Here is a 10,915-nt window from a genome sequence, read left to right on the forward strand (position 1 = left end):
AGAGGTGCCTTGTCATGCCCCCTCCCCTCCTGGAGATACCCTTTGTAACTCATTCACAGGCCTAAAGCTACAACACAAAGCTGGAACCACACCTGCAGGTCCTCAATTTACCCAACAGATCTTGTGAGTCTACTCCAGTGGCTTGTCTCTAACAGACTTCCTTATCTCTACTTAAAACATTCCAAGCCTTTAGACAAAGCTTCATTTCCCTAACCCATTACAAATCAAAGAATCTTTAAGCCCGCCTATACCATGTAATCCCGTTTCTAGATGTCCTGCCTTTTCCAGCCAAACCAATGCACACCTTCCATGTATTCATTTATGACTTTACGTGTAATTCCTGTCTCCCTGAAATTATAAAAGCAAACTGTAACCCAACCATGGCAAGATCACTTGCTCCAGGCTTCTTGGGTGTAGCTCCGGGCCATGGTCCTCATACTTGGCTCAGAATAAACCTCTTTATTTTACAGAATTTGGGTTCTTTTCCATTGACACTAGCAACAGGCCAGTGTGGTCAGCCCAGCACCAGACAGTTACACCATTTGCTCATTTAACCCCTGCCGGAAACGCAGAGATGGTAGAGGCAGACTCTGCCTCACAGCCTGATTAGACTGTCCAGGAACACAAGCCCCCAGCCCTGAGAAAAGAGATGCTGCCATTGCTCTTTAAGCCAGGAATGCTGATCTATTACAGAGATGCTCCCGCCCAGATTGCCCAGATAAATCTGGTAGGGCGAGAGGAAAGGAGCAAACAGGTATTTTAAGCATAGATCTTCCATTGTCTATTTGCTCAATTATAAATACAAGTAACTTCAGCGGAGAATAAGTGTTCATAGCTTGAGTTTACACTACATTAGAACAAAGTTTTAATTCACTTAATACTACTCATTCACTGAATGTCCTAGGAGAACAGCAGAGGAGCTCCCAGGACAGCAGGAAGCCCAGCACAGTATCACAGCCCCCAAGGCACTCTATTTTAACAGGAGGCCTGGCTGGCTTGCTTACTAGATGTTTATCTGTCTCATTGCAATTACAATAGGTACTTGTGCAGTGATCTCTTCTGAGCTTTAGACAACAAAGGCCGTACTTACATCTGCCCAGACTTTCCATGCTTCTCTTGCTTTCTTTACAGTTTCTTCATAGTCTGCCATGCTGGCCTAAATTAAGAATTAGGGAGAGAGGGAGGAGGAAAGGGAAGTGAAGATGATCTTCTAGAACACACAGATATTTTTGGAAAAGAATTGGAAGATATCTAAGTGTCCCTAATATTTGTGGCTGAGAATGATTCTCACAGTCCACACTTCCAAAAACTGGCTAGAATCCAGTAAAACAGGTTAGAATACACCTGTGCTTTAAAACCTTGCTTTTCAAAGCAAGGTCCAGGCTGGGCGAGCACAGTGGCTCACGCCTATAATCCTAGCATTCTGGGAGGCCAAGGCAGGAGGATCGCTCGAGGTCAGGAGTTCAAGACCAGCCTGAGCAAGAGCGAGACCCCCACCCCCGGTCTCTACTAAAAAAAAAAAAAAAAAGAAAGAAATTATCTGGACAACTAAAAAAATATAGAAAAAATTAGTCGGTTATGGTGGCACATGCCTGTAGTCCCAGCTACTCGGGAGGCTGTGGCAGAAGGATTACTAAAGCCCAGGAGTTTGAGGTTGCTGTGAGCTAGGCTGACGCCATGGCACTCTAGCCAGGGCAAAAGAGCGAGACTGTCTAAAAAAAAAAAAAAAGCAAGGTCCATTAGCAACACCTAAGGTATATTAGAAATGCAGAAACTTGGGCTCCAACCCAGATAAGGAATCAGAACAGAAACTTCATTCTAACAAAATCCTCAGGCAATTCAGAAGCACTACCTTAAACGGACCTCCTATAGTCTCTCTATAGTTCACATTTTTTCAGCACACAAGCCCCACCCCCCAAAGAGTGGAAAGACTCTCCCAGATATTCTTAAATGTGGAATGAAAAAGAAACATATTATTCTTTTGTTTTTCTATTGCATTTGTGATTCTGTACTCCTCCTGACTTGCCTAATTGGCTTCTGCCTCTCAAGAAAGCTGCACAAACACCCTGTGCAGTTTGAATTAAAAAAAAAAAAAAAAAAAAAACACTTACCTGTCGGACTCTTGCTATTGGTTCATTGTTAGCAGGACAATAGGTGGTAATAACCTTAAAAGAGAAAGATGACCATCATATATAGAAAATGTAATCCCTTCTGAATTGAAGGAACAAATCATATTGGGAGAAGAAAAACAGGAGAGAAAAAAAAGATACAATATTCGAACTCGGAAACTTTAAGTTAGCTTCTGCTACAAATATTAATAAACCACTCTACAGAGATTGAGTCTTTAATTTCTTTGGAAGACATTAGAAACCGCCTTTCTGCAAAACTGACCCTTGCCATCTAAAAACAAAAGCCTTAACTAACCAGTTATTTTGCCTCTTTTTCCATTAACAGACCAAACTGATGAGTTGTATTTATTCCTTCTCTCCCTTACGCTGTCGCCCCTCTGGCCAGAGATGGCAAGGCCAGACAACCATGGAAAAGGCTTGTGTCCACTGGAGAGGTCTCAGATCAGCAACTATAAAGGGAAAATCAAAGTGCAGCTAAAAAGGCCTCAGGAGAGAGTATTTTATCGAAGAGCCTAATGATTAGATACCACAAGAAAAACAGGATGAAACACAGGGATTTGGGGAACAATTAAAATCATGTGCACCTCCTACAGCCACAGATCACCAAAAAGAAAATGTGTTTCCTCTAACAAGGCAGGTTCGTTATATAAAACTTTCAACAAAGTTTGTTGAATGTTACATAACATTTTCTTATAAAAAGCTTTCTTTAAAAAATTTGGGGTGCTAATAACCCTACCTTTCCATTGTATTCTATATTTTATTGAGTAGTAACTGGGTGCCAGGTACAGTGTTAAACTCTGAGCAATAGAGAAAGGCTAAAAACCCTGTTCTCAAGGAGGAACAAAAGAACGGCTCAACGAAAACAGGCTCTTACCAAGTCCGGGCTTGCACATTCCAAAAGATTTCAGCAAAGAGGACAACATAAAACTACATTATAGAACGTTACCTGCGGCGGCTGTCACATCTGAAGAGCCACAGTCAATTAAGATCAATTGCACCGCCAAGTGTGTGACGTTTCTCACTACAGATCCCAAGACTCTGTCATAAGGATTTGAGTGTGCATGGGAATTTTAGCCCCCTGCCAGCTCCAAAATGACATTGAATCTCCATAGCACACAAGCACCTAAAATCTAAGTTTTTAAAAGTCACCCTAAATGAGAAAACTTTCACTGTGGAGCTTCAAAACTTGCCATCCAGTGCAACCGCCCACAGCGCCGGCGCGGCCGACCCCCGGAGCGAAGCCGGGCTGCTTGCTGCACAGATTTCCCGGGCGCCCGCATACCTCTCCCCGGCCTCCCCAGCTTCCGTTATACACGCCCTCGTTTTCCTCGCGGAGCCCCAGCTCTTTCAGCCAGGCATACTGGGGCTGATTGATCAGCAGAGTGGACATGAAGGCGGCCGGCCTGTACCACGGAGCCGAGAGCTTGCTGGTCCTTGCAGCGTGCACGCAGAGCGCGCGGGACAGGCGCCACATACTGAGCCGGGGCCTCGAGACGCGCCTGCTGGCCGCGGCGCGGCTGAAATAGAGCCCCGCCCCCGCCCCCGCCCGAGCGCGCCCATTGGGCAGGCCCGGCCCCGCCCACCAGACACGCCCCTTGCCACCGCCCCTCGGGACTGGGGTCTTCCGGGGGAGCTGGGAGCTGAGCGCAGGCCTGGAACAAAGCGGGTGCCGCGGGGAGGAAGCGAGAGGGCTGCCGCCATCTGGTGAAAGATGCCGGGAGCCGCGGCACTGGCTGGGCATTCTTTTCAGCAAGACATTGGCTCTAAAGTACGGTAGGTTAGAGCAAGACTTCTCAGACTAATGTGCACGTAATCCCCGCGTTAAACACACTTTCTGATGCACTAGGTCTGCGCGGGGCGCTTCAAACTAGCTTCCAAGTGATGGTGACGTCGCTGGTCCCTGGAGTAGCCAAGGGAGGTTTTCACTGCTTTCGTGGCTTACAAATTAGAGTTTTCTAATTAATGAAAAAATATTAAATTATTGTATTTCTTCCTAAATATCCTCCCTAGGTATATTCTTACTTTTGAAGAACAAAAGACAGGTTTGATCAATTTCCTCCATTCTCCATTTCTTCTGTCTTCCTATAATCTCTCCACCCAGCCCTTACCACACTCTTTCCGCAATAACTCGGCCTACCCTATATAAGGGAAATACATCTCAATCAGCAGTATTTGCATGGGAGTTAAAAATGTACAGGCACTCTCAAATACATTGAATTAATAGGTGCCTCAGTGATTCCCAACCTTCTTTTTCAAAATATTTCTCACTACTTGCCTTGTGGCTTTCCACACTGCAGCCAAAGTCACTTCATGTTTCTATACAAAGCCCATGTTCTCCTCCCACTGTGTCTTTGCCCTTGCCATTCTCTCCACCTGTAAAACCCTTCCACCTGTGCATTTAGGCTTCTGCTTTGTCTGTTCCACCCTTATAGCACACATGATTTCAACAAACACTCAGCATATATCAAGTACTTACCAGGAACTGCAGTTACTACTCAGGATACATGAATGATGCTTCCTTTTGTATATGTTATATTTTTTTCCTGTTAGGGCAAGGACCATCTCTGACTTATCCTTGCATTGCTCCACATTTCCCAGCATTGTGCCAGGCTCATGTCCACTTACATGATTGCATGAACAAATGAACCTATGAACACCCCTTCTCAGGAGAAGCAAGCATGACTACCCTATCTAGCATTGGTAATCTCTATCAACAACCCAGCTACTGTCTTCCATTGACCCGGAGGACCACAACACTAATTTTCCTAATTTTAATTCTCAGACATTTAAACTAATTACTTATCACTTTCTGTCAGTCTGCAAGATTCTTTGTACACGTATCCCAAAACCACACTTTTCTTTCTCTTCTCCTCCATGCTATTCAACAAAATGAAAAGACATTTACAGACATTTACAGATGCACTAAATTTTAGGAGCAACGCATAATGTTCTCAAGGAATGTTAGCTTCCTTCTCTAAAATCAACAAAAGAGGTTCATGGCCATCTTTCTAAACCAATTCTGGGAAGAGAGGCACCAGAAACTGCCTGCAACTAAAAATAGGGATTATGTTTCTCTTTAATCTCCTCTTTTCAAAACTTGCTTGCCCCATCCAACAGGGGTTCAGGAAAAATCAGAAACAATGAATTTTGATGGGGCATAGCAGAAATATAGAATTAAATAAATCGTATATGAAAGCACTTTGAAAACTACAAAGCCCTGTAGAAATGTAAATGCCAGGAGGCAGAGGGATGTTACCTGAACAGGTTTCCTTCCCCAGGATACTATTTCAACTTCAAAAACTCAGAACCTGATTTGCCATATGTTGGTAAGTGACACTATTATTCTGGACAAACTCGTATTAATCAAGCTCACAAAAAAAAAAAAAATGATACTACAACAAGAATGCTGGGTTATTTTACAGGGAAAATTATCTTCAGAGAGGACCAACCATTCACATCCTCCTATCACTCCATTCTCTTCAGGTGACAAACTATCTCTTCAGTTGTTGATCAATAATATATGATTCCATTGTTTAATGGCATCAGGCTAGAACAGCCTCCCCAATTTCTGAATTAATCTGTAGACTCCATGCAGTTCCAATTGAAATATTCTAAAGTTTAAATAAAACTGCAGAGAATCACTGGGTTAGTCAATGTGTTCTTAGCATACAAAATGTATGAATCATAAAAGAAAAAATTGATAAATTGTGCTTTATTAACATTAAAACAGGTGGTGGCTCACTCCTGTAATCCCAGCACTTTGGGAGGCCAAGGCATGAGGATCACTTGAGACCAGGAGTTGGAGACCAGCCTGGGCAAGAGAGAGAGATCCCATCTCTACAAAAAACTTGTTTTAACAAATTAGCTGAGTATGATCACACACGCCTATAGTGCTAGCTACTTGGGAGACTGAGGCAGGAGGATAGCTTGAGCCTAGGTATTCGAGACTACAGTGAGGTATGATTACACTATTGCACTCCAGCCTGGGTGACAGAGACAGACTATCTCTAAACAACACCAAAAAACTTTTGCGCTTCACAGGATACTGTTAAAAATATGAAAAGATGACTGTGTTCAGAAACAAACTGTTCTTTCTCTGTTTTTACACCATAACAATTAATACAGAATACTTCTGTGACCAAATGTGGGAGGGATGTCCCCACACACCAAGCAAGTAATCAATTCTGTAGCAAACACCAGCTGGATGTCCTCCAATTTAATTTTGGCCCTACCTACCTGGGCATAGTGTCAGATCCCACAGGTTGAGGACTCAGTCCCACTTTTGACATCAATTGCAAGTCCTAGGCTGTTTTATCTGTGTTTTTGACCAACCAGCTGTATATCAAGGTTCCCATGATCACTTCTTAGGCTTGATTAATTTGTTAGAGTGGCTCACAGAACTCAGGGAACCACTTACTTATGTTTACCTAGTTCACTGCAAAGGACATTACAAAGGATGCAAATGCAGAGAAGCATACGGTGAGGCATGAGGGAAGGGGCACAGAGCTTCCATGCCCTCCCTGGGTGCTCCACCCTTGAGGAACCGCTGCGTTTCAGCAGACTAGAAGCTCTCTGTACCTCATTCTCTTGGCCCTTTTATGGGACTTCATTGGATAGGCGTGATTGAAGCCTAGACAACCATGTAGAAATGTGACTGGACAAAAAGCGTATGATTTAATACTAATCGACTGAGTGGGGAAGCCCAGCAAGGCCTGTCTGTCTAGATTCTCCTTGGCCTCTCTGTGCAGTATTCCTTCCTCCCAGGTACAGGGCAGGACCTCTTCTGAAACTGGGGTCTTATGACCTACAGTTAGACAAGGTAGGTCAGAGAATTTCTTTATGGTCCACTCCAAGACAGAAAAATGAGGGGAAATTAGAGCATATTTTTAGTTTTTATGGCCTGCCTTGGGGAGAAAAAGGAGCAGGAAAAGGGAGGGCAGGAGAAGGGCAGACAAAGAGATTCTGAGGCCTAAAGTGCCCCAACATAACAAAAGACTGTCTCCCCTTTTTTGCTCTGAAGCTGTTCTGAAGCTATGTCAGAAACCCAGGACAAAAGGCCAAATATTTTAACAAAAGATATGCCTATTTTTTAGTCACTTAGGAAATAATAAGAGCTATGGGAGTTATGAACCAAGAATTGTGGATAAACATATATATATATATTATCACAATAATATATATTTAGCACAGTTTTACATTTTTATATATATATAAATCACAATGAACCAGAGACAGGAAGAAAATATATGCATACATATAAAAGATTATATATGTGTGTGTGTGTGTGTGTATAACTGATAAAGGGCTTGTTTCTAGAATATATAAGGAATGCTTATAATTCAATACTAAGAAGCCAGGCACAGTAGCTCACGTCTGTAATCCCAATATTCTGGGAAGCCAAGGTGAGAGGATCACTTGAGGCTAGGAGTTCAAGACTAGCCTAGACAATATAGTGAGACCCCATCTCTAAAAAAAAAAAAAAATTAGCCGGACATGGTGATGTGTGCCTATAGTCCTAACTACCGGGCAGGATGAGGCAGGAGGATTGCTTGAGCCAGAAATCTGAGGTTTCAGCGAGCTATGATCACACCACTATACTCCAGCCTGGGTGACAGAGTGAGACCCTCTCTAAAAAAAAAAAAAGAAAAGAAAGAAAGAAAGAAAAAAGAATAAGAAAAATAAAATGATTGACCAAACTGATTTTTTAAAAATGGACAAAAAATTTGAACTTTGTCCATTTGTCAAAGGGGATATAAAAATGGCAAATAAGCACATGAAAAGATGCTCAACATCATTACTCTTTAGAGAGATGCAAATTAAAACAATGAGATACAGCTAAACGTGCACTAAAATGGTGTGATGTGTCAACTTGACTGGGGCACAGGGTACCCACACATTTGGTCAAATATTATTTCTAGATGTGTTTGTGAGATTGTTTCTGGAAGAGTTTAGCATGTGAATCAGTAGACTGAGTAAAGCCGATTGCCCTCCTCAACGTAGGTGGACATCATCCAATCCTTGAGGGCCTGAATAGAACAAAATGTCAGAGGAAGGGAGAATTCTCTCTCTCTGCCCGTGTGAGCTGGGGCATTGATCTTGGCCTGGGACTTACACCATTGGCACACTTGGTTCTCAGCATTTGACCTTGGACTAGAACTTACTACCATCAGTTCTCCTGGTTCTCAGACCTTCAGACTCAAACTCCAACTCTACCACTGGATTTTTCTCAGTTTCCAGCTTTCAGATGGCAGATGGTGAGACTTCTTAGTCTCCATAATCCTATGAGCCAATTCCCATAATAAATCTCTCTATGTAATAATTCTCTCTCTCTTTAATTATATTCTATTGGTTCTATTGCTCTATTCATTGCTGATCAACTACAAAATGGTACATTTTTAAAAATCTTTTGGCATTTCTCATAAAATCATACATACATTTACCATCTAACTCAGTAATCTTACTCAGTAATCCTTATTTATTCATAAGGAATAAAAACATAAATCCACACAAAGACTTATACTTGATTATTTATAGCAGTTTTACTCATAATCTTCAAAACCTGGAAACAACCTAAATGTCCATCAATTGATGGATGAATAAGCAAATTATGTTATATTGATACAATGAAATACTAGTTGGCAATAAAAAGAAATGAACTACTGATGAACACAACAACATGGATAAATCTCAAAAGCATTGTGCTAATTTAAAGAAGCCAGACACAAAAGACTACTTACTGAAGAATGCTAATTATGTAATACTAGAAAAGATAAAACTATAGTGACAGAAATCAGATCAGTGATTGCCAGGAGCCAGAGGGTTGGGAGAGATGATTGACTGCAAAGGAACAGGAAGGAACTTTTTGGTGTGATGGAAATACTCTATATCATAATTGTGGTGGTGATTACATGCTGTATTCATTTGTCAAAACTCAGTGAAGTGGACATTTAGGGTTTGTAAATTTTGTAAATTATGCTTCAATAACAATGATTTTAAAAATAAAATACTTAAGAATAACTAGAACAAAAGACATTAAACTAGGCCGGGCGCGGTGGCTCACGCCTGTAATCCTAGCACTCTGGGAGGCCGAGGTGGGCGGATCGTTTGAGCTCAGGAGTTCGAGACCAGCCTGAGCAAGAGCGAGACCCCATCTCTACTAAAAATAGAAAGAAATTATATGGACAGCTAAAAATATATATAGAAAAAATTAGCCGGGCATGGTGGTGCATGCCTGTAGTCCCAGCTACTCGGGAGGCTGAGACAAGAGGATCGCTTGAGCTCAGGAGTTTGAGGTTGCTGTGAGCTAGGCTGACGCCACGGCACTCACTCTAGCCTGGGCAACAGAGTGAGACTCTGTCTCAAAAAAAAAAAAAAAAAAAAATTAAAAAAAAAAAAAGACATTAAACTATACTCAAACTGTAAAATATTGCTTAGACAAGGGAGATAAAACCTAAATAAATATACCATGAACATGGATTGGAAACCCAATACTGTTAAGATATCAGTTCTCCCCAAATTGATCTGTAGATGCAGTAAAATCCCAAACATAATCCCAGCAGATTTTTTATATAAAAATAGACATACTGATTCTAAAATGTATATGTAAATGCAAAGGACCTAGAATATCTAAAGCAATCTTTTTTTTTTGGGGGGGGGGGACAAATTATCATTCTGTTGCCCACGCTAGAGTGCTGTGGCATCAGCCTAGCTCACAGTAACCTCAAACTCCTGGGCTCAAGTGATCCTCCTGCCTCAGCCTCCCAAGTAGCTGAGACTACAGGCACTCACCACCGTGCCCAGCTAATTTTGTTTGTTTCTGTTTTTAGTTGGCCAGCTAATTTTTTCTATTTTTAGTAGACATGGGGTACGGTGGGGGTCTCACTCTTGGTCAGGCTAGTCTCAAACTCCTGCCCTCAAGCGATCCTCCCGCTTCAGCCTCCCAGTATCGAAAGCAATCTTGAAAAAGAAAAGTAAAATTGGAGGACCTACAATACCTGAATTCAATGCTTACTGTAAGCTATAGTCATTAAAAGAGTATATTGATCTTAGGATAGTCAGATCAATGGAATAAAATAGAAAGTTCAAAATGGACTCATACTTACATGGTCAATTTTTTTTTTCAATAAAGATGCCAAAGCTATCCTATAGGAAAAGAAAGTCTTTTCAACAAATGATGCTGGAATAGCAGATCATATGGAAAAAACATGAACAATGACCCCTACATCATACCATATGCAGAAGTTAATTTGACATGGATCAGAATCTTAAACACAAAAACTAAAACTATAAATCTTCTAGATGAAAACATAGGAGAGAATATTGGTAATTTAGGAGTAGGCAAGTTTTCCTTAGGCAAGACATAGGAAGAAAACACCATTAAAATAGTAATTTGGACTTCATTAAAATTAAAATCTTCAAAAGATAGTGTTAAGAAAATGAATAGGCAAGCCACAGACTGGTAAAAATTATTCCAAACATGTATCTGGAAAAGGATAAATATCCAAAATACATTTAAAAAAAAAAAAAAAAAAAAAACCTTTTGCCATTCAGTAATAAAAGGACAAACACCCCAATTTTTAAAAAATGGGTGGAAAACTTGAACAGACACAGAGGAAGATATACAAACTTCCAATAAACACATTATTAGTCTTCAGGGAAATACAAATTAAAGCCACGATGAGATACTACAACACACCCACCAGAATGGCTAAAATGAAAAAGATTGAAAGAACCAAATATTTGCAAGCATATAGAAAAACTGAAATTCCCACACAATATTGGCAGGA

At 41.2% G+C, this 10,915-nt stretch overlaps 1 protein-coding gene across 2 annotated transcripts in view; it reads right to left on the minus strand.

Moving 5' to 3' along the window:
* The window catches only part of ALDH7A1 (aldehyde dehydrogenase 7 family member A1), a 42,122-nt gene extending 38,496 nt beyond the window's left edge, over positions 1-3,626 (minus strand). For both annotated transcript variants that reach the window (XM_069492325.1, XM_069492324.1), the window contains exons 1-3: positions 3,412-3,626; positions 2,112-2,165; positions 1,091-1,156 (exon numbers count right to left, since the gene is read on the minus strand). In XM_069492325.1, the coding sequence (XP_069348426.1) occupies positions 1,091-1,156; positions 2,112-2,165; positions 3,412-3,603 (312 nt within the window). In that variant the 5' untranslated portion in view covers positions 3,604-3,626. The remainder of the gene's footprint in view (positions 1-1,090; positions 1,157-2,111; positions 2,166-3,411) is intronic.
* Positions 3,627-10,915: the final 7,289 nt, after the last annotated feature.

The sequence above is a fragment of the Eulemur rufifrons genome, chromosome 17 (assembly GCF_041146395.1).
Source record: "Eulemur rufifrons isolate Redbay chromosome 17, OSU_ERuf_1, whole genome shotgun sequence".
Classification (NCBI taxonomy): domain Eukaryota; kingdom Metazoa; phylum Chordata; class Mammalia; order Primates; family Lemuridae; genus Eulemur; species Eulemur rufifrons.